Consider the following 24,314-nt stretch of genomic DNA (forward strand, 5'->3'; position numbering starts at 1 on the left):
CTGGCAATGAGAGGGCCTTTTACAGTCTTTTTACTCGAAGCATTGGCCAAGGACCTGCAGAAACAACATCACCAGGGAACTTATTAGAAACAGAATCTCATGTCCCTCTCCAACATGTGAATCAAAATATGCATTTTAATAATATTCAGAGGTGCTTCATAAGTACATTTACAGTTTGAAAGGCCCTGTTCTAGAAACATTTTGCAAACAATTTGCAAACATTCTTTTCTGCGGTCTCCTTAAACCAGGCATAAGACTCACTTACCCTTTTCACTGTAATTTACTCAAACAATATCATAAGATCAGGAACAAAAATAAGTAACAATAGAAACAATAGCATGATTTGAAAACATCCTCCTATAAGTGAATATTATACTAAAAAAAAGAACTTTAAGTCCTGTGAAGTTGCAAAGGAAAAGAAATGCTCTTCCAGCCTGTTTGCTAACTGAAAGTGAACAAACTCACTGGTAGGCACAGCATCAACTACAAGGGAAGTGTTGCCTTCATAGGAAACTAGAAAATATATATTCAAAATAAAAGGTTCACTTATTTATGGTTTTTAAAATTTCACTTGAGCTTGTAGTCAAGTTCACTGCCTCCAGATAGGTCTGCCAAGTTTGCCTTTGTGACATGATAATAAAATAAATTAAGTTTAATTCAGTCTGCTAACCATGATCTTCAAGTGCCTTGACTTTGTATATCATAGAAACATAAAGATAGATAACATCCATTGAGCCAGTCTAATCACTAGCTTCCAAACTGTACTTTCAGGGAATTAAGAGAGATGATTAAGGAAAACTTTGATTTGCATAATCTCTTTGAGTCTTTGTTAGGAAAGTCTGGCCATATAGACTGGAAAGATTCAGCATTAGAAATGCTTTATGAAATAGCATTTTATTTGTCTTAAATGGCAGAAATCCCTTCTGTACTTTTATAGGTTTTAGTTGTCATTCTGTTCTAATGGTTTGAAGATATTTGGTTTTAAGGAGCACAGATTTGTCAATCATGGCTGTAAACAACCTTGCACTATTCCCCTGAACAGAAAGAGAAGTGAGGAGGCCAAATTCATGTGCCACTGTATCTTCAAGTCTAGCAGCATTTGGCACACATTTCTCCATGAATGCTTGTTCAATGAATCAAAGAAGAAATAAACTAATGATTCAGACAGTAAAACTGGTTGATTCAATTCTTCAGTTCACTTTTTGGGTATACACACAAATCTTACTAATGCTTTTATGAAATAAATGAGCCTCAATCTTGCTGAACATCAGGAAACAATGATCCCTGACCTTAATTGGGGGTGGGGAGAAATTTCTCTCCTCTTGGTAACATACCATGGTGGAACTCCATTTGCAATGAACAATACCAACCCTTCTCTAAACCTCTCCTTTCCCTTGACCTAGGATCACTGGCTGAAAAGTCCCTGTGCTGCTATTTTGTTGTTGGTGGTTTCACATCTATATCTCCCATTAGACTGTGAACTCCTTATGAGCAAAAATTTTCATTTTTAGAATTTAGCCCAATTCTAAAATATAACATAACAATTCCTCAAGTAATGTCTGATGAATGAATAAATGGGTAATACAAAAAGCATTTCCTGTTCATATGAGGTCTTTTCAGGAATCACAGAGACAAAACAACTATGGAAAATGCATGAATCCTGACCAAGGGTGAAGTAATTTTCACCACACTGCCAAAGTTATATTTTAAAAATGCAAATCTAATCATGTAACAGTCCTTCTCCTAAAATAACAAATGGCACCCTTCGTCTCTCAGCATCTTTAGCATCATCTAAAAGCTCATCACTACTTCCCTTCTCATATCAGAATCTTTTCTCCAGCTATACAGAACCACTTTTAGTCCTCTGAATATACCAAGATTTCTCACCTAATTACTCAATCTTGGCTCCTTCTGATAAAGTACCTTTCCCCTTTTCCTCCAACTGGTCAAGTCTTATGTATTCTTTAGGAATCTGGGAAAGAGCTACCACCTTCTTCAAAACTTCACTAACCAGAGAGTCTCCCTTCTTTCTCAGTAAGCTACAAGAGTCCTCACACATGGTTCTTGGCATTCTGTGTAAGGCTCATAAAAAAACACAACATATCAGAATTACTTTCCCTTCCTAGTCTCTCCAACCAAATTGTGCACTCCCTGTACATTTTAGTTGTCTCTTCATCTTTGCAATTCCCAATGCCTAGCAATGTAACTAAAGCATTCACAAATGAATGCCGACCTGTAGAAGATGCTCAGAGGCATGAAGTAGAAATGAGCACAGTGGTGGTAAATGCATAAATGGAGATATGCAAAATATATAAAATATTTAGGCAATGCACTAGGTACTTTTTAATAGACTATCTAGTTTAATTTTCTCAATCACCATAAGCAGGTGATATCATCCTTCTCATTTGATAAGAGAGGAAGCTACACTATAGAGACACTAAACAATTTACTTGTGATTGAACAATGAGTATTCCGTGGTTGTGATTTGAAAGCAAGTACATTCATTGCCAATTTGCTATCCTGCCTCCATAGCCACTATAGTTCAGTATTTTACTAATTTCTCACTTGTTTAGATTATTCACAAAAATATTTAAGGATTTAGTCTTACATGTTACTTTTTCAATTCTCAAAGTTTACTTTGGGAGTTTAAACACAACATGGGCACTTTGGACAAGTGTCTATTCATTAGAAATAATGGATTTCATTGCTGGCAGTTGCATGTTTTTTCAATAGGATTTATGAAATTTTATAAAATGAAATATAGAGACCCAGCCAAAGCATAAGTATGCTATCTGATAAATATCAGTAACAATTTATTTGACTGAAGGTAATGCAGGAGACAAGCCAAGCATAAATTCCTTTGGGAGAGGTACATGAGAGAAAGGACACAAAGTCATTTCCCAACAAAGTGAGGAATTTGTTTTATACTTTTTTTCCTTGGCAAATAATATCTCTGGACATAGATATTGAATTATACATCAAGTACCAGATACTTAAATTCACATTGCTTTTATGGGATACAACATATTCTCCTCCAGAAAAGCACAACACATAAGTTATTTCCTAACAAATAAAACAAATAGAGAAGTAAGACAGCATCATGGAAAACAAAAAACAATAAACAAGACCTCATTCTTGTTCAAGTGTTTTAAAACTTTAAATAATAGTGGCTTTTATTCAGTCTGTTTTGCAAATAAAGACTGTAACTCTGTACCATAAAATGTCCAGAAAACTCAAACACAGGATACTGTGGGTTTAAGAAGACAGCCTGAAGCATATTTGCCTCTTTCTTTTATCATATATATGTATATAATAAATACTTATTTAATATTTATTTAAATTTAAATATGTATTTACTATATATAATATTCTGATACATTTAATATATTATAAACTTTTTCAAAAGAAAACATAAAATTTCCTGGGAGCAGAGAATTTTACATGGCATGGAATTTTCCTTTGGTAAAAAAGGTTCCAAGTTTCTTACATGCATGCATGACACAAGTTTGGGAGTATGCTTCGGCCCATTCTAACCCACCAAATATTAAAGAGTGCATCAAAGAACTTATGACTTCCACAGTCCTGAAGAGGAGATTTCAAAATCAGCTGACCAAAGTCTCCGATTATAAACAGGCCTTTCAACTCACTGTGGGCCAACTGGCATCAAAGACTGATCACGGGTTCCCAGGCACAGAGGAAAATGCTGAGCCCAATCAACACTGGGAAAATGTTCATTTGGGTTCCCAGAACCAACACACAGTGGGAAAAAGTACTGGCATCCTCTGTTGACCAGCCATCTCTGTAGGACCCGTAAATCAACCACTGAAGGTCATTTTAGAAAAGCAAGTTTGTATAAGCAGAGTCTATTTGGCCTATGGCTTGGGTAATCTGGAACTGAGCCCTGAACATAGACTGGTCTTTATCAAATTGGCAAATGCCTTTTCTCTGAGATGTACAGAAGGGAGAATGCTATGAAGAAATACACAAGGGACATTATCCACCCACAACTGTACAAGGATTTACTACAGCAGAATTGTATACAGTGGATTTGAGAAACACTCCTGGATTACTTTTATCTTTTTTTTTTTTTTCAAATCAACTCTTTGAGTCCTTTTGATGTTTGATAACCTCCTGGTTTCAGAGGAGTTTTTTGTTGTAAGTCATCAGCTGCTTTTTATCTCCACTTAGAGTGCAAAGTCAAATTCCAATTAATAGCGCAACCATGAAAGGGATGGCAGTTAAGTGGAGAAAATGAAAATAAGGACCAAAATAGCAGACTCTGGCCATCTATCAATTTTATTGTTTGAAGTAGCTTCTCTTCCAGAGCACTGCCTAATTTGGAAGTGGTGCTACACAGTGCGGCTAGGGATCTATGCAAGTGGTTCAGAAGACAGAATAATAAGAAAAGAAAATGAGGGCAGATGAGGCCAGAGGGCCTGAGCTTTAAACTCTAACAGCTTCCGAAATGTTATTAATGACACAACTTAGAGAACAGGATTGAAGCTATGTTATGATAACCACTGTATTCTAGCAGAGTTTAATTTATAATAGGATAATTTATATGCATTTAAATGCTATCTAGAATTAAACCCCTGGTAAGTCAATGTAAACTATTGCCTAAAACTGGAGATTCTGGTATTTTGAACACTAAATACTATTTTTCTCACTAATACATAGATACCATGAAAATGATCTCATTTTTAAAATCTTATGAGAGATGATCTACATTGCTCTCAATGGCAAAAAGCGTACTCCATATATTTAAGGCCTCAGTTTTCCAGTTTTCTAACATTTAGGTATGTTTTTCAAAGGCCAGATATAAATATAATGACTGTTTACATAATATGCTGAGATTTTATAAAGTTTATAAAAATTGTATAGCAAAAAGCAAAAATACCACTTTAAGGCTTCCTTGCTTATAATAGAATCTAGAATACAGTAGCTACACTACACACAGTGTAGTACACGTGGCTTGGTAACATGCTTTCAAATGGTTAGGAAATTGGCATTATCACATCACATCCATATTCACAGTTATGCATTATGGGAAGATAAAAGTAAGACAAAGAATACACTGGTTGTAAACACTCTAAAAGCATATTAAAATGAGCAAAACACCAAATAGTTCTGCATATCTTTCTGTTTTCAGACTATGAACCTGTTTTGTTGTTGTTGTTGTTGTTGTTGTTTTGCCTGATTTAACTAAAATTAAAACAGAATATGAAGTGTAGATGGGAATATTTTCCATCACTGCCAGTACAACATAAATTGGCATGGCTTCAGTAGAACATATTAATAAATTCTCTCTCTCTCTCTCTCTCTCTCACACACACACACACACACACACACACACACACATACACACACACCTTTTGACCTACTACCACTTCCTCAGTGGGAACAACGTAGCCATGTTCAGCAAGGACCTTAAAGATGTGCATACTATGGGAACTGCTACCATCATTTCCGTAAGTCTAACCAAAACCATCAGGGAAAAGTGCAAAGACAAACAAAGTTGTTTATCTCAATGCTATATGTTAGGGAGAAAACAGAAGCATTCTAAATCTCCATTAAAAAGATCGTCATGTCATTCCATTGTCTTTCCAATCAGACATAACTGTCCTATGTTCATATATGAACATACCACCAATAAAACTCCATATATAACCACAAAATGGGATACTAATTCCAATAAGTTATACTCCATGTACATATAATATGTCAGAATATTATACTCTAGCAGAGTATAATAATATATAGTCATGTATATTTAAAAAGAACAAATTTTAAAAAATAAAATAAAGATCATCATTAAGGAATACTTACAAACAATGGACTACAGAATAACAGGTAAACCTCAAGTATTCTAAAACTAAGGGAACATAATAAAAACAATAACTGAAAGAAGAAGCCAAAAATTACAGAAGTTCATTTTTCAAATTTTAAAATGATCACTTTTATATGAAATAAATAAAGAACTGAAAGATAGCATACCAACATTTTAACAATGATTATCTCTGAGTAGTGATTTTAATGTTATTTTTCACAACTTTTCAAATTTACTACCAGGAGCACATATTGTTTCTACAAGCAAAGAATTCCAGACATTTTAGTGCATACCTTATGATGGCTTTGACTGCAAATCTGACCACTGTGGAGAGCAGGAATAGTGGTGTGACAAGGATATGAAAGAGAGACAGTGAAGCAAAGGCCTCTGCAGGTTTTAGGTTGTTCCCACTGGCGTATGCATGGGTCACAAATGTCTATGCACAAAAAAAAAAAAAAAGAAAGAAATCTCTCTAGTGATTGCTGGAGAAAGCTACACACATGCTTACATAAAATTTTATAAAACTAACATATGTCTCTGCAACTGTGAAAACAAATTACCTTATCCCAAACTCCCTAACTGAAACAATACTTTCTATTGATGAATTCTTACTGGTTTACATGTCATCCTAGCAATAAATGTGTGAGGAATTCAGGACACATTCTAGTTACAGAATAGGAAACTGATTTCTGTCAAATTACTGAGTAGGAGGAATAACTTGATAGAAAACTCAGAATCGTTAACAGCCTTTCAGGCTTTTTCCAACCTACACTAAACATGCTTAGAGAAAAAAGAATGTTCTCCTGGTTGATGGATCTGTATTAAGCCTGCAGTTTTGGTGTTCAATGAAGACTTATTAACATTTTTAAAAATAATACCAGTTGTTGGGTTTGTTATTTTAGCATGAAATATAATGGAATTATTTAACATTTTCTGCACCTTCTTTTGTAAAAATGTATAGGAGCCAAGTCATTGAGATTAGAACAGTCAGTTCTCAACTATTATCAATTTTGCTTCCTAGGGGACATTTGCCAACTTTTGAGGACATTTTTGATTGTCATAACTGAGAGTGCTTCTGACATCCAATAGATGAAGTCAGAGATGCTCTTAAACATCCTAATGCCAAGAACACAGCCTTACGATAAAGAATTAAATGGGCCAAAATGTCTACAGTGTCATGATTACAAAAACCAGGACTAGAACTGTTGCAATAGAAATTTCAAAGAAGGAAATGGCAGAAGTGAAGAAATATATATTACCACCCACACATTCTTGTTCCTACATCATTTATAAACACTGACTCGGTTCCATTTCTACAAGAAAAAAAAAGTGTCTTACAGCAAGAACAGCTGCTATGGGAATTGCTGCATTCATGAAGACTGTGGAAAGAAATTAAATACATTAGTTTCATTGAACTGTGAAAACATTTTCAGTAATTTTAATTAATCATCTATTATTACTTTATTCCTTGAAGACAGGAAGACAAAGCGTTTTAAATAACACTTTGTCTGGAGTCCACAAACATTTCCCAGTCGGCATCTCCTTTTCTATGGTTATATGAGCTCCCACATATTATTCTTAACCAGAAACTATTTCTTTCTCTTTATTGAAGAATTATTTTTTCTTATGAAATGTTACAACAATGGAACTTGGATAAAATAATCCTTTAAAGATGCAAATTATTAGAATTTAACAAATGTGCATTCTTGAGAGGCTTTACAGTTTATTTTGTTTGGTTTACTAACCTAATTTAAACATGAAAATTGGGTTACTATGCATATTAAAAATGAGATTTTGGCCAGGCACCATAGCACATACCTCTAATCCCAGCAGCTCAGAAATTTGAGGCAGGAGGATTGGAAGTTCAAAGCCAGACTCAGCAACTTCCTGAAGCCCCATGCAACTTAGTGAGGCCCTGTCTCTAAATAAAATATATAAAAGGGCTAGGGATGTAACTGAGTGGTTAAATGCTCTGCGGTTCAATCTCCAATACCAAAAAAAAAAATAAAAAGAGATAAAGAATTTGACAAAACTTTGGAAGTTTGCTTACCAGTAGTGATATTAATTTTATTTATGTATCTTTCAGTAAATAAACTAACTCCATATCTTAGACCTTCTGCTTATTTAAATCTCTCTCCAGGAAAATATGTCATTATCATTGATAAGCATGGTATATATAATTTAAACAAGGAAAACTCATATTTTAGGCTAAAATACTAGCATTTGAAAGTCATTTTAAAAATAAAAATGCCTGGGCCAGGGTTGTGGCTCAGCGATAGAGCACTTGCCTAGCATGTGTGAAGCACTGAGTTTGATCCTCAGCTCCACATAAAGATAAATAAATAAAATAAAGATGTTGTGTCAAAAAAATATTTAAAAAATAAATAAATAAAAATAAAAATGCCAAGTTGGCAATTTATTATGATATTGTTCATAAGTCATAGAATTTTAGGGTCCAACGGTCCAAAAGATTAAGTGAAGTGTCACAGAGCCAGGCAATGGCATAGTGAGTGTTAGAATTCAGTTTTTCAAGAGAAGAAGATTTGGGTTAAAATAAAGCATCCTAGCTCATGAACTGTCCCTTCCACTGTCCACAGCAGAATCACACTGCTTTTGCATGTATAACCTGAAATTAGTTATCAAATATAAGTTCTTGTGCAGTACTTAGGATTCAAACACTGATCCCTGTTTCATACTAGCAGAGACAAGGAGCCACGGTTCTGCCTCAGTCTTCTTTCTCTACTGCCACCCTATTTCTAAGTCTATTTCTTTTACCTTCCTTATTATTTAGAGTTAATTTATATTCTGCATCTTTAAATAATTTCCTCTTGAGAAAGAGTGAGAAGTACTACCACTTTTCTGATAACTTCTGAGACAGCAATCTGTCCAAGATACAGGCAGCAGATACCTTAGTGTCTCATTACGTAGATGAGGATAAGTTCATGGCCACACAGCTGGGATTTGAACCCATGCAGTCTGGTGGCCCAGTGTTATGCTTGGCACCATTTTTCTCTGCTATAATTTAAACAATTCACAATAACTAACGTGTGATTGTCATTTTACACCCATTCTCTTTTTTTCTTTTTTCTTTTTCTTTCTTTTTTTTTTTTCTTTTTTTTTGGTATTAGAGATTGAACTCAAAGGCACTCAACCACTGAGCCACATCCCTACCTCTATTTTGTATTTTATTTAGAGACAGGGTCTCACTGAGTTGCTTAGTGCCTTGCAGTTGCTGAAGCTGGCTTGAACTTTTGATCCTCCTGCCTCAGCCTCCCAAGTCACTAGGATCACAGGCGTGCACCAATGCCTGGCCCCATTCTCAATAATGTCTACAATGACACTACACAATAATGAGGAAATAGCTTAGGAAAGGTCACATGCGTGATTCTAAACTAGGAGGTGATGGAGTTTGGAATAAAACCCAGATCTTTCTGGTCAAAAAAATCTTCATCTTCTTTTTACTTCTCCTTATAAAACTTTATCAAAGTGGAAAAAGAAAAATAGAGTCTTCTTTGCCTTTCCAATGAATTAAACACATAAATAGCATGTGACCCTTTGGCAATGGAGATTACAAAATTGTTCAACAGTTTCTTTTCCCTTAAATTAGTGTTTCAAGCAAGAAAAGCACTGATTGCACAAGTAGAAATGGATCTTTAGTTCTACTACTATTTGTTCTGTTTAACTTTGCTTTTTAATACTTGCAGATACCATTTCTAAACACTATACACATACTACCATATTTAATTCCCCAAGATACAATTAATACATCCTAGCTTATCATTGAGGAAACTGAGGCTTCATCAAGCAACAGACCAAGATTGGATAGCTGCCAGTTTGCTAAGTCTGGATGTGATTTCAAGGCAGGTTGCCCTAAAAGACCCAAAAGTATCCAGTATCCTACAATGTCAGTTTTCTTTTTCTTTTTCTTTCTTTCTTTTTAAAAGGTCTTTGCCTGGTGCTCTACAAATAATATCCATCTAATACTTTAATGTTTCCTAAGTAGTGTCACATTATGGCTTTATTTGGTTCTCACAACATTCTTATGATGCAGGTATTAATATTACACCAATTTTTAGATGAGGAAACTGAAGATGGGCTATTGAGCACTAGGCATTGCCAGTGTTTATGAGATAGTGAATACAAAGCACTTGACCCAGGGCCTATAATAGAGTATACACTCGATAATTTCAATAAACCTATTTCACAAAGAAGCATTCATCATCTCTAAGATCTGAAGACATTTATAATTCAAGAAAAAACAACATGTAAATTTCTAAATTTTCAGTTGTCAAAGGTCTTTGGGGAAAATGGGGATGAGCAAAACTGACTCACAAATAAAATATTAGCAGAGATAGTCTAAGTTTGGTAAATTGTACTCACATGAGCCCATTATTTTTGAGAGTGCTGCATCATACTTTGAGAACAAAACATTGTATTTAAAAATTCTTGAAATGCATTGGAAAAAAGAGTTTTATGTGAATGAAGTTTGACTTCTTTTGCTTGAAAATGATATTTTCCCCTCAATTTTGAAAAATGGTCTTTTAAGGACAGTCTTCAAGAAAACATATCATAAGCTCTCAGAGATAAAAAAAAATCTTGTAGATAATTTCAAAGCATCTTTGGGGCTAAAAATAGCAATAGTTGTGTAGTCAAATCAACTTACAGAAATGTTTACTGAAAACCAGTTTTGCCATCCCAATTTTACTGATAAGAGGTCTTAATCATAGGTCTTAATAACATCACCTTCCTCATGTCACAGAGGAAGAAACCAAGGATTTCAATGTGTAAAGTAAAATGGCCCAGGACACACAAACTACAAGGAATCAAAATCAGTTCTACTTGACTCTAACCTTGTGTTTGCCCTGGTCTTTAATTTAAATGTGAACAGCTTCGTGTGGGTAGGGGCTACTGAACAGCACATGCCTCGAAAATACACAGGCTTCCTTTAATGCCTAGAATGTTTCACTGATTGTAATGGAAACTGAGGAGACTGTGTTCATTGATCACTTTTCCCATCACTGGTTCTTGGAGCAACAGCAACTTACTGGAGAGTGATGTATAAAGTGCAAAGGTTTTGAGACTAGACAATTCTTTCATTCTTGTTTCTTTCACACTTTTGCAGAAAATGTGTTCCCAGGCATACAACTTGAGAAGCTTGATGCCTTTCAATATTTCATTCGTTTTCTTGAGTCTTTCAGTGGAATAATCCTATAAAACAGAGGAATGAAGTATAATGCAATTCATCCAAGTAAACCAGAAAGGCAGGACTAAATAGTGTACACAGATTGAGGAGGTCTCAATTTCTGACCATCTCTGCCACTCATGAGGCTATGAAATTCCCAGAAGTAGTTAATTTTCTCTTGGTTTCAGTCTTTTCAACTTGAGGAGACTGTTGAAGAAAGAGTTTAAAGAGATGGCCTCAAAATTTCTCTCCACCTAAAAACATGTATGTCTCTGTTGCTTGAGACTATATTAAAAGAACTTTTTTGGTTTCATATGATTACCTTGAATAATATCTGCAGAAAACATTGACACACATGTTGAGAAATGATAAATAAACTTACAAAGGTTTCCAACATCTAAACTATTCTGTTCTCTCTTCAACACTATCATTCACACATACAAGAAAAAAACCAATGAATTTAGGAATAGTTAGTTTGCTTCTTATTTGGGGATGTGAGGGTACAATGATGTGGACATTCACATTACAACTTCAGCATACGGTTATGGAAACCAAATCTATTGTCTTTAACTTCAGGAATTTCTCCATGCTTCTTTGTAAGCTTTTGTTTAAAGTCTAAATTAGATTCCCCGGCTACTAACAACTGGGATTAATTATAGAGAGATTTTCAGCAGATACCAATGCCCAAATTTAATCAGCTGTTTAGCTCCCTCCACCACCAAACAGTGGGAGTAGAATTTCTAGCAAGGTACAATTTGACCTATTAACTATCCAAAGGGATAGTGGAGGGGCCAAAAGGCAGATAGGAAAAAGCAAAAGTTGGAAATGGGCTGTGTTCTGATCATCTTTTTGTCTCCACAGGGTCTTGAATGCCTATTAAATGATTGTTAAATGAGTGAAGGAATATGGTATAAACAACTAAATGAAAAACAGATGTTTGAGTATAGTCATATCTACACTTAGGTCCAATTCCACACCTTTCTATATTTGTGTGCTCAAATAAAAAGAGCAGATGGCTTAGACAGAAATAATGAGTAACCTCACCAGAAGCAGCAGAAAAACAAGTGATAAAATCCATGAGCATGGCACACAGCTTGCTTGTCATAGTGGAAACACCAGCCTGAGAAAGGATTCCATCAGCAGCTGCATCTCTACATTTCACACCTGATTTACACAGTCTTGCTCATGTTTAATCAAACTTCACTTCTAAACATGCTGTCAACAATTTTATTATTTACAAATATTTTTTCAAAAGAAGCTAATTCTTACTCAAAGAGATTGCATGGCAAATTGAAGCCAGAGTGGGTCAATAATTGGGCTTTTCCTTGTTCACCAAGTTGACCACAAATGTTCTCCCCTGCCACTAAAACATTTCCACGTAACCCCATAGGTCAGCACATGGTGTGAATCAACCCGAAGGAAATTCAATTTCAGAAGCACCAAATCCCACCCTTCACTCGTCTATTGATTCCACATGAGTAACAGACATCCAAAGGTCTCAAAGCATTCTTAAGAATATTCTTGGACAAGTGATAGAAGATCTAAAGCTTCATCACTTCATGGCCCTTAAAAAGATCAAGATTTTTTTTTGTGTGTGTGATTCTGGTATCTTGAGTCAAAGACAATCAAGTCTTCAAATTTCCATTTCACTTTAAAAAATTGTTTTTCCAACATATAAAGTACACATTTGTTGCCTAACAAATGAAATGAAATATAATGATTTCTAAATTATCCCAAGTGGTATGCATTAACTTCCTATATTATAAAAATAAAACAGCACTACTAGATTTTCCTAATAAATTTTCCAAAAGATGTTACTTACAAGAGTGCTCTTCTGAGCCTCTGCCAACTTTGTAGCGATGAAGTACTGAATTGGCGCAAGCAGCACAATGACAGCTGCACCAACCAATGCACTTGATCCAAGTAAATTATAGAGCAGGATCACTCCCATTATGATCTAGGAAGAAAAACATATGGAAAAGGGAAAATGAATGGAGCTGTGGGAGCCACTGCATGAAAGGAAATATTTTTAGTGAAAATGTAGTATTTCTTAATTATTATATTAAGTTTATTTGGAAGTCAACTCAACTGTGACAGTTGAGTTTTACTATGATTTATTTGGGGAGGGCTAAGTACTAAGAATTTATTTTTAGTACGATGATTTGTAAAACTGGTGTCAAACCAACTTATTGCATGAAGTTGCAGAGTGGCCCCATGATGCTTCTGACCTTATAAAATAGTCTTAAATTTTTAAAGGAACATGAAAAACAATTTCAGAAATGCTGACACTCACCATAAATTTGTCATTCCATATTCTTTTGGAATTGTCCTAGCTTTTTAAAGCGATGGGAATGGGAAGTAGGGGGCAGCATCATAAGTGAGTATACGATGTTTCTGTGTAGATGAAAGCTTCTCACTTGCTTAATGATTCAAAAAGTCACTTGATGTCAAGAAGACTGAGACTAACTGAAACTGTTAAGAATCCTCCGGTGGTGCCCCATCTTATCTCACTTCTCTTTCTAAATGTTGCCCAAAACTCAAGGTTGAACTATTTATGCCTACCTTCTCTGGTTTGCCACTGTCTTCTTTTTCCTTTGAAGACTGGGGATTTAACCCTGCTCTCCTCTTCTCCCTGATTTTTTTTTTAGCAGCTCCATTATCATAGCTCAAAAATGTCAACTGATGTATCATATACATGCAATTCAAACATTCAATCTATGCATGTGTGCCAGTGACAACAGCTTTCTGGTGGGAATGTCACAACACATAACCAATTAGGTATTTGGGGAATTCCAATGGAATGAAATATTCCTTAAGATCACCCAAGATATAATCATTTGGTGCAATCTGGGATTTTTGGTGCACTTTAAATTATACCATATAGACAGCTACCTAATAAAATGAGACAAAATATATCTTTATCTTACTTTTGTAACAGGCAATATGTGCATGTTTTTATTCGACTTGACTTTCTATTAAAAATTAAAAATGCAAATAGTAATTTTTAAAATTATCATATATTCTTTATTAGGAATAGTGCACAAGGACATATGATAGGTAACATCTAAAGAGATCCACAGTATAAGCTCCATATACAGGATGCAAAATTTAGTATAAATATCCATTGTGACAGCAAAGAAAAAGCTGAATTTATTTCTTCTGTTATTTTTACCCCATTGGATAATAATTATGTGTCTTCATGAAAATGCTATTTTACATTCGAAACAGTCCTCCAGCTTCTCAGTGTTTCTACCATCTCATAAAATTTGACATTTCGTAATATACTAGCTAACAAAACCATGGAATGGAGTAAAGAAATTGCTATAATTTATAAATGCTATTAGAGAATTTGTCAAAATGAAAGGGGTCAAATCTTGGCTCTGTGACTTGCATGAATTTGGGCAACGACACAAATAACAATTACTAAGTGCCCTCAAAATGCTAGGTATCATTGCTAAATGCTTTACATATGTCAAATTATTTCAACTTGACAATTCCTACAAATCTATGAGGCAAGTATGTTTATTACCTCCATTGTACAGTTAAGGGAAGTAACACTTTTGAAGGGATAAGCACTTGGGCACATGTGGGGTGGAGCAGATGTTTGAACCTAAGCAGTATAATTCCAAATTCCACTTTCTTAACCTGTACCATAACATTTCTGAGTCTCAGCTTCCTTGTCTACAAAAAGAATATAATAACATCAAGCACATGCAAAAATTATAACCTTTATCTAGTTAAATACTGACTGCTGCTCCTTCTGTTTTCTTTCTACTGCAAATGAGAATCTTACTTATAATAATTTACCTGGACAGGCATAGCCCATAGGTTGGGACACAGGAATAAGAACCACATGAGTTGATTGGTTTCGATAGCAACCAAGTTATTGATCTGTCCCAGAGTCATCTCACCCATGGATAAGTTAGATGTAGACAGCCTAAGGATTTTATTGTATATCATGGCCTACAAGAAAAAAATGCACATGAAACCCTAAACTTACAATCAATATCATAATTATTTACTTTCATTGGAAAATAAAACAATTTTGAATTTTTTGAGAGAAAGGGTAAAAAAATATTCTCTATGAACAGTTTCTTAAATCAACCACAATTTCCTTTTTAGTACAGTTCCTTTTTGTCCTCAATTAAATATAAACATTTTTTTCTAGCAAATAATCAAAATATACACTCAAATTTAAACCTAAGCTCAAGCGCAATTAGCAATAGTAAAAAGTAAGTGCAAGGTTTCTAAGTATTCTTCTTGATGTTATTTTAAATAACATTTTAATTTTTAAAATTTAAAATTTTTAAAAATTCAATGGGTTTTTTAAATTAGCTCTTTTTTTCAGTAAGTAGATCTTAGAAATGTTTGTGGCTGCAATATAAAAGTGAAAACAAAATGAAAATAAATAAATAAAAACTGAAGCTACTACTATGTCTCTAACTGGCTGGTGCATGGAATTTTCAAGAAACAAAAATCACCAAATCCTGTACATACCAGCAGAGCTCCACGAAGATTAATGCCTGTCTCTATGGTCACATAGTAGGAGGCCTGAAGAAATGTCCTTTGCAGAATAAGGGCCAAGAAGAGAAGAACTGCTAGAACATAAGCATTTTCAAGAAATTCTTTTGATGAGAGGGTTTCTGAAATCTTGTCCCAAGAGAAAGAAAGAAAAAATTAAAATGAGTCCTTTCATCTATCAGTTGTACACTTTGCATTTTTAAAAGGACACATAACTTTTCAATATGAAAACTCAATGCTTATAATGCAGCTATTAAATAAGTAAGTATTGCTTTCCCCCTAATAACCAAAGACCCAAATATAAACTAATTCAATGCACAAAATCCCCAATTGATTATTAAGACTGCTTGCAATACCTAACTGTGGAATAAAAGGCAACTTTTAATTTCAAAAAATTTTGAGTTCATTTCCTGCAAAGATGTATTTCTCATTAGTTAAATGGGTTGTAGTGAAAAAAAAAAAACATTAGTTTAGAATCTAATTTAAATGTAGAAACCACAACAACAAATCTCATCATTTTGTACAATTATAATGCACCGATAAAAAACATGGAAGAAAAAAAAGTAGAAATCACAAAACTGATAACTAGTCAGTAAGACCAATGGTACAAAAATACAATTCGTGTAAATTGTATTACTTTAATAATATATAGCATTTTTTCCTAATTTCCATATATCTTAATTTATATTAACAAACCATATATTATAAAGTAAGTAATTTGACTATTGATTTCACCCATGCAACACTTCCAGGGACAAAGCATAACTTAAGAAAAATTGTTTTAGTGGAAATATAACTGAATTCACCATTTGAATATACAAAACAGATTGATTTTGTTTGTAACAATAGCATGCGGCAACTTGTTAGAAGAGAAGGAAAGATAACACTTGATAAAGTAATTTTAGTAATGAAGACACTTGTCACTTTTTATGATTGAGAGCTAATAAAATTCTACTTCTGGTCCATTCCTCATCTGTCTTGGGGATATATAAAAATACACAAGTTCTGTTCCATCTCAGAAAATCAACATGGCTAATGCATGTAAGGAACAAGGGAGGTGGAACCTCTCTACATGGAATTGAGATATCTGCATGTCATTAAGCTAAGTGGGCACAAAACATCACAGAAGTATTTAATCTTAGAAATATCTGATTCATTTGAATAATAATTGGACCCTGATGTATCAAAGATCTGGGCTAACCATTGTGTGCACAAGTATGAAGAGTTCACAGTCCTGCTTAAAGATCTTATGATTCAGAAGGATAAGTATCCACAGTAATGTGCTTCCTTATGAACAGCTTATGTAGTCATTGCCAACAGGAAGAGTCCAATTCCAACAAAAACAATCAGAGAAGGCTTTGCTGAGGAGGCAGCATTCAATGTAGGCTTTGATAACACATAAAATTTTAATAGGTGAAGAAAAAGGACTGAGAAAATGGAAAAGGAAAGCCAATCCACCTGAACTAGAGTTTCTATCTGTGAAACTGGGGAAGTTGAATCTTATCTTTAAAAACAACCTAGGAAGTTCATAGTGCACTTTCTGAAGAATAGAAAATTTTAAATTATGTATTTATAACAGAAAACACATAGCATTTTATATCATATGATCACCCAAACAGTAGAAAAATACCTAATAAAATATCATAAGACTTGTTCTGATCATTGTGAAATGATGTGACAGCTTTCATTACATAAATGTAGACTATTACAAACTGCATTACAAGTATTATTGGTCACAGGCCTTTTAAAAAGTGACTTTGAAAATTCTTAAAACTTGCCATAAAGATAAAATAATCAATGTAAAATCTCTGCTCAAAATTTCTAGCACATGAGAGATGCTTATTAACTATCTACCAGCTCTGAATCTGAGAAATAGTTTTTGGCTAGATACATTGAATGAGCACATGCTTTTCTCCACAAGAAGAATTACTATTTTTTATTTCAGTTCTCTGTAAAAAAGTCTGTTTGAATTATTCATAAAACTGCATTGATAGAAAGTGACAATTAGGGCTGAGGTTGTGGCCCAGTGGTATGTATGAGGCACTGGGTTTGATTCTCAACACTGGATATAAACTAATAAAAATAAAGGTTAATCAATAACTAAAAAAAAAAATTTAAGTGACAATTAAAGTGAAAACTGTCAACAATGTGTTTCTTTTCAAAAGCATTATGAACTTACACCTGTTGTGTTATTTGTCATATTCTGAGTTTCATTCACACGCTGTACTATTCCAGAAATACAGAGAGGTCCAGCAAAACCCAGCAGATCAGCTAGATAACGAAATGTGCTACTCAGTAGAATTGGCCGCCCAAAAGCTCTGTACATTGCAAGCCATATAGATGGAGTTCGATTTGGATGATCTGCTACTTTCTTCTGAAAGAAAAGCCAGGAAAACAAAATAAAATCACCTAGGGTAGTGATTAATGTCATCCAGCAACTATAAATTCCTTTTGATTAATTCCAATGATATTTTAATGACTTGAAAACAAATGTATAAATTTCATTACAGCATGCATAATATTGTATCCTTTAATAATATATAGCAATTTCATGCAAATAGTAGTTACTTAATGCACTTTAATGAAATAGAATAAAAAATACATAGGCTAGATTTTCTGAGACTCTATCATTTTTACTTGTTAAAAGAAAACACAAAATTCTTAGGCCAAATTTATTTTTAATTCCCTTTGATTTGGAAAATACACATCTCTCATGAATGTTGTAAAGTGCCAGGATCAAGGTTATTGAAAAACTAGTCAATATTTCTGAAATTACTTGATCATAAGTAATGATCTACCTATCACATTCAGATTACCCAACCTCAACTTTGTTTCTCATCCAGATTTTCCCCTTCCTCGTGAATGGTTGCCAATACTTTAAAAAATTATGGTAGGCTTCTGCTTGCCAAGTTATCAAAGAAATGCAAAATGAGGAATGGCATATATGCTTACATTAACTCAAGGCTTCACAAATCTACAGTTGTTGACTGTAAAGATGTTAAGACCTGAAACATCACAATACCTATTTCTTGAGAAAGAGGTGGACAAAGTTTTTCCACTGTGGCAAAGAAACCAACTCAATAAAACAGAATTCAGTTGTGTTTCCTATCCAATTCCCCTCTGAATGAATAATCTGATTATTTTCTTAATCTTGTTGATGCAAGACATTAACACACCAAGTGCAAGCTAGTCTATGTTGTAGAGAACACACAGAAAACTTAAACTATTCTTAGTTTATATTGTAAATTTTTTCTCTAGCAGAGAAGTTTTTTTAATGTTTTTAGTTATAGATGGACAAAATACCTTTATTTTATTTATTTATTTCCATGTGGTACTGAGAATCGAACCCAGTGCCTCATACATGGCTAGGCAAGAGCTCTGCCACTGAGCCACAACCCCAACTCCTAACAGAGAAGTTTTGATGCAATACTTTCCCCCAGAGGTAAAACCAGAGAAATGACTCAGGTTCATTTGTAGTAATCATTTCCTGCAATGATAATTTCATAACAGATTTCTGACACAAGAGGTCATTTTCATCATTTACCATAAATGCTTTGTTGGTCTTGATTTAGAGCAGCCAAAAACTCTTTAATTGATTCACTCTAACCTAATCTCTTCCAGTGATGTTGGGAATACTAATATTTTAAGTGACCCTGATATTTGTAATGGTTGCAATATATACCATATTGACCACTGTGGGCAGCACACATGACTATTCAGATTGATAACCAGTCAAATTGAAAATATCCATATGGAGGCCTACACAGACCCCAGCTTATCCATGGTTCCAGCTTGCTATCTGCCTTATAAAGCAAAGTGAAGAATTTGGATATATATAGAGAGATATAGTTATAGATATAGATAGATACACACACATATGTGTGTGTGTGTGTGTGTATATGTATATGTATATGTATATATATATATATATATATATATATATATATCTCCAAAGACTCTCTCTTATCTTTAAATTTTTAAAGCAATTATTAAAGCACAAGGAAAGTATTAGAAGAAATAAAATTTTAGGAGACATATGAGATGATACATGGAATAAGTAGGTGACACCCTTTAATTTAGTCTCCCTAGTTAAGACTACAGAATATAAATTTTAGTTGATAATTAGTTTAAGAATTTTAATTTCTTGAAAGTAGTTACTAGTGAATATGATCTATATATTACAAAATTATTCACAAGATGCTTGAGAAAAGACAATAAAAATCCCATGAATTATAAATATGATGTGGTACCACAGATTAATTGTACAGTTCATTGAACTTAATTTTTAGTTTCCACTTGGTCATATGTCCCAGAGAAAAGACACTGTTCTCTCAGTCCTTCCTCACGTGCTGGCTGAGCAAATAACAGACCTATATTTCACTGGCTCTTCTAGTCTTCCCTCAGTGATCCAAGTAACATGACTCAAAACCACTGAGTAAGACAGATGGAGGAAATCTACTCTTCCTTAACCATGGGTATTATCTAAGCTTTGCACTTTTATATTTAATTCAATTCTCTATAATTATGGACATGCAGTTACCTTTTGTTCTTCATATGCATCTTTCAGGCAAACATAATTTGTTACTGCCCTCATTGCTATTGGCAATTTTCCAATGGTCTTCAGATCAATAGGCTTTTTATGTGCAGATATGATTAGGGTGTTCATCCACCAGTATGTCGCTTTTGATAGCAAATTCACAAATGGCTGAAGAAATCTCACACCCAGATCCTGGAGGTCTTCAGGAGGCTTGACTTTCTGAGGGTTCATGAAGAATACATACCTCTGTGGCCAAGAAGAATTCCACAGTGTAACGTGAGCCCAATTTTTTTATATATATATTAAAAATATAATTTTAACCTTTTCTATGTTTTCATTCTAGGCCACCAAATTTTATATTGTAATAACTTTTTTCATCCCTTTTTGAAATACTCTTTGAAATATTTCCTTTTTGTTTTCACTAACTAGTTAAATGCCAGAATTGTAAAAAAAAAAAAAAAATCAAGTAGCCTTTTAAAAGAACCTATCTTTCATTATCTTTGATAGCATCAATTTAGTTAAGATTTTTATATTAGTAATATTTTAAAATGTGCTATCAACACCATTGTTGAGTTGCTCTGTTGAACTGTGATCTGTCTGATATTAACTGGATGGTCTCCACATTCGCTGCAGCACTCAGAACTGTCCACTCAAAGCAAATTCAGAGTTCTCTAATAGAAAATAAATATTGAAAAGTCAGTCAGTAGTATCTCACACAACATAACTAACATTATATAGTGGAAAGGACAACAGATTTGTAATTATAGGCCGAGTATGAATTTTGACCACATTACTTTGGATATATACCTAAAGTTATTGCCATAGAAGCTTCATCAGTGAAATGGGCACAAAGGATAAAAATACTTTCTTTTCAATTACAAATTTCTAGAATACAATATTTTGTGTTTAGGACTAATCACAGATGATGGGGAAAAGGTCATCTATAATAGGAAGTGAGTTTAATGTTTGGCATATGAAAGGCACACAGTCAACACCTGTATAGATTCTGAGGTCATACTGAGATGTCTGAAACTTTAATATCCTGATGGTTGGTGATTAGTTTAACTTTATATTTACACGTGTGGATCATACACACTTGTTTATCATCTTAAATACTAATAACTGCTGGCTGACTTAACCTTTATTGTTGAGGCCCTGCATCACAATAAGTAAACTAATATTATTAGATACTTACTCTGACCCGAATGACATTGATCTCCACAGCCATCAGAAGCCCATTCAAAATGACCATCATGCCAGTGATGCAGAAACGCAGGTCTGATACTCCCCACCCAGACTGCCAATACTTGACCAATTTTATTGTTTTTGTAATAAAGGCCATTACCCAATACAGGAATAAGGCTGCAGAAATAGAAGGAAAAAAAAGAAAAGATGCAATTTTTCCTGATATTTTTAAAAACTTGACTAACATTTCAATAAAATAAAATGTTTTATAATAGCAATGACAATTTTAAGTATTCTATTTGCACATAATTTTATTTAATAAGAAAGAAGTGTACATTTTAATGTGCTTTGGGGATTTTGAATCAAAACTATGATATGGAGTGAAAGTTTTAATCTCCTACATGTGAATATCCAGCTTTCCCAGATCCATTTATTGAAGAGGTTATTCTTTCTCCAATATATGTATTGGAGTCTTTGTCTAGATTCAGTTGGTTGGAAATATGCGGGATTATTTCCAACCTCACTATTCTGTACTATTAGCCTCTGTGTCTGTTTTTATGTTAACATCATGCTATTTTGATTACTATAGCTTTGTAGTATATATTGAAGCCACACCGTGTAATATCTCCTGCTTAGTTTTTTTAACTCAACATTACTTGGTGTCTTTTGTGCTTCTACATGAATTTTAGTTCTGAAGAATATCACTGGTATTTTGATGGGGATCACATTGAACTGTAAATTGTGTTGGGTATTTTAATAATAATATTAATTGTTCTAATCCATGAACATCTAAAAATAACTCAAAAGTGTTGAAGACTCCCATTCTGGTCATATGTGACAGATGGTAAGTCATAAAGAAGCTTGTAAAGAGATGTAGTGGTTTTATGTCTGGCCTTGTTTTCTAAGAGCCCTGATCTTGTGAAGAATTCACAAGTTGGTGTCTATGTCAGTTATCCAATAGGTAAGTGTGTTTTAGTTCCCATAAATATGTCCATTGCTATTTCCCTGGAATTACCATGGTTATGTAGCTACTGAATAGAGTTTCTGCTTTACAGACCAGCATGCCAGCATAAATGACTCATTTCACACAGATAGTTTAAAACACCATACCCTATGCAAACACAAAGAACAAGGATCTAACGAAGCAAACCCAGACCTCAAGTAGTCAGGCCAGAAAGGCAGGAATCTACACCAACTCATAACCACAGCCAACATTTTGCAACAAATATGAATTAGAAGCAGTGACATTCCTAGAGACATGTTGGCAAGGATTCAATCTACATTGAACTTTAAATAAGATCAGTACAAATGAATATGGGATAAAAGGAAATCTAAAGCACACATAAGATAATCCAGTATGGACAACATTATCAGGGCCAGAAAAGTTAAGGGTGATTACAACTTCCTTTTTGAAAAATAATTGAGCTTTGGCATACAAACTCAAATATATATCTTGTTTTAGCTTAAAATACAAAAATAGAATGTATTTACGGGGAAAATGGACCAAATTATGCAGACTGAAGAGATTTGTCTTAAATATTATAAAGAGTAGATTAAAAATAAACAATAGAAAAAATATATGACTAAAACAATAAGTATAATAATCCTAGGACAGCTAAATTAGTATTAAAGTAAAACTTCAAAACAAACAGTATTATCAGAAATAAAAAAATTTTTAATAATAATAAAAGGGTCAGTTTCTCAGAAAGCAATTAAAAATATGCATAAGCCTAATGAAGACTCAGAAGATCCAAACACTAGCAACCACCTATACTGTTTGCTATTTATTAAATTATTTACTTTTTGGTATTATAAAAATGTACCCAACATCTTCCAAACATACATTCGTGTTAATTGCATACAGTACTAGTAACAGACTATACACTCTCTCAAGAAACAAGTACAACAAGTTTAAAATAAAACATATAAAATATGATCACATTCTGATAAAAATGAAATTAAATTTTAAAAATCAAAATAATAAGTCTATTAATTTTCTGTTGCTCCTTAATGGACTATAACAAACTTAGCAACTTAAACTAGTATTCATTTCTTATCTCACAGTTCTCAGGGGTCATAAGTCTAATCATGGCTTAGCTCTCTGCTTCACAGTGTCATTGGGCTGCAATCCAGGTGTGGAGTGGGGCTGTAGTCTCAACAGAGGCACAGTGATGTGGCACTCTCACCCTTGCCTTACTCTATCATCTAGAGGCAGGGCACAGGTTCCACTCAAGGGGACAGCACAACACGGAAGGAACACCAGGCAAGAGATAATGGGGGTAACCTTCCACACAATAAGGTACCTAGTGGTTTCCAAATATTTGGAAATTCAAAGACACATTCTAATAATCCATATGTTGAAGAAGAAATCATCAGGCAAGTTAGAAAATATTTTAACTAAATTATCATGAAAATATGCTATGTTCTAAAATTAAGGAATGCAACTAAAATAAGATACAGAGAAAAGTATATAGCTTTAGAGATGTATTTGAGAAAAAGGACCAAAATCAATGGCCTACATTTCTATCTTAAAAGTTAGGGAAAGAAGAACAATGAACAAAATAAATAAAAAGATGAAAAAGAAATAGAGCTAAGAGCAGAAAGCAATAAAACAGAAAACAATTGATAAAAGGAATAAAATCAATACAATCAACTAGATTGATTATTTGAAAGGATCAAGAAAACTGGTACATTCCTAGCTAGATTGATCAAGAAAAGGAGAATATAAGTGACTGATATTAGGAATGAAAAAGGACCTATTTCTATATATTCTACGTATGTTAAAAGGATAACTAAGTAATATCATGAACAACTTTATGACAACATATCCAAAAGCTTAGATAAATTGAAACTTTCTTGAAACCTTGACTTACCAAAACTGACATTAAAAAAAAAGATGCTCTGAGGAGTCTATACCTAATAAATTAATTAATTTGGAATTTGAAATTCTCTTAGTTAAAACTACAGGCTCTCATAACTTCAGTAGTGATTACATTCAATATCTAAGAAACAGATAAAATTACAAAAATCTTAATGTATATGTTATATATATATATATATAT

General features: G+C 33.7%; 1 protein-coding gene across 11 annotated transcripts in view; it reads right to left on the minus strand.

Moving 5' to 3' along the window:
* The window catches only part of Abcc9 (ATP binding cassette subfamily C member 9), a 128,336-nt gene that overhangs the window by 88,181 nt on the left and 15,841 nt on the right, over positions 1-24,314 (minus strand). For 10 of the 11 annotated variants that reach the window (XM_048787293.1, XM_048787286.1, XM_015498229.2 and 7 more), the window contains 9 exons: positions 21,263-21,429; positions 20,071-20,313; positions 17,710-17,904; positions 15,507-15,659; positions 14,817-14,972; positions 12,832-12,966; positions 10,873-11,035; positions 7,166-7,206; positions 6,121-6,263 (listed from right to left, as the gene is read on the minus strand). In XM_048787293.1, coding sequence (XP_048643250.1) covers positions 6,121-6,263; positions 7,166-7,206; positions 10,873-11,035; positions 12,832-12,966; positions 14,817-14,972; positions 15,507-15,659; positions 17,710-17,904; positions 20,071-20,313; positions 21,263-21,429 — 1,396 coding nt within the window. The remainder of the gene's footprint in view (positions 1-6,120; positions 6,264-7,165; positions 7,207-10,872; positions 11,036-12,831; positions 12,967-14,816; positions 14,973-15,506; positions 15,660-17,709; positions 17,905-20,070; positions 20,314-21,262; positions 21,430-24,314) is intronic. The other variant, XM_048787292.1, reaches the window with a different exon arrangement.

This window comes from Marmota marmota, unplaced genomic scaffold (genome assembly GCF_001458135.2).
Source record: "Marmota marmota marmota unplaced genomic scaffold, marMar, whole genome shotgun sequence".
Lineage (NCBI taxonomy): Eukaryota > Metazoa > Chordata > Mammalia > Rodentia > Sciuridae > Marmota > Marmota marmota.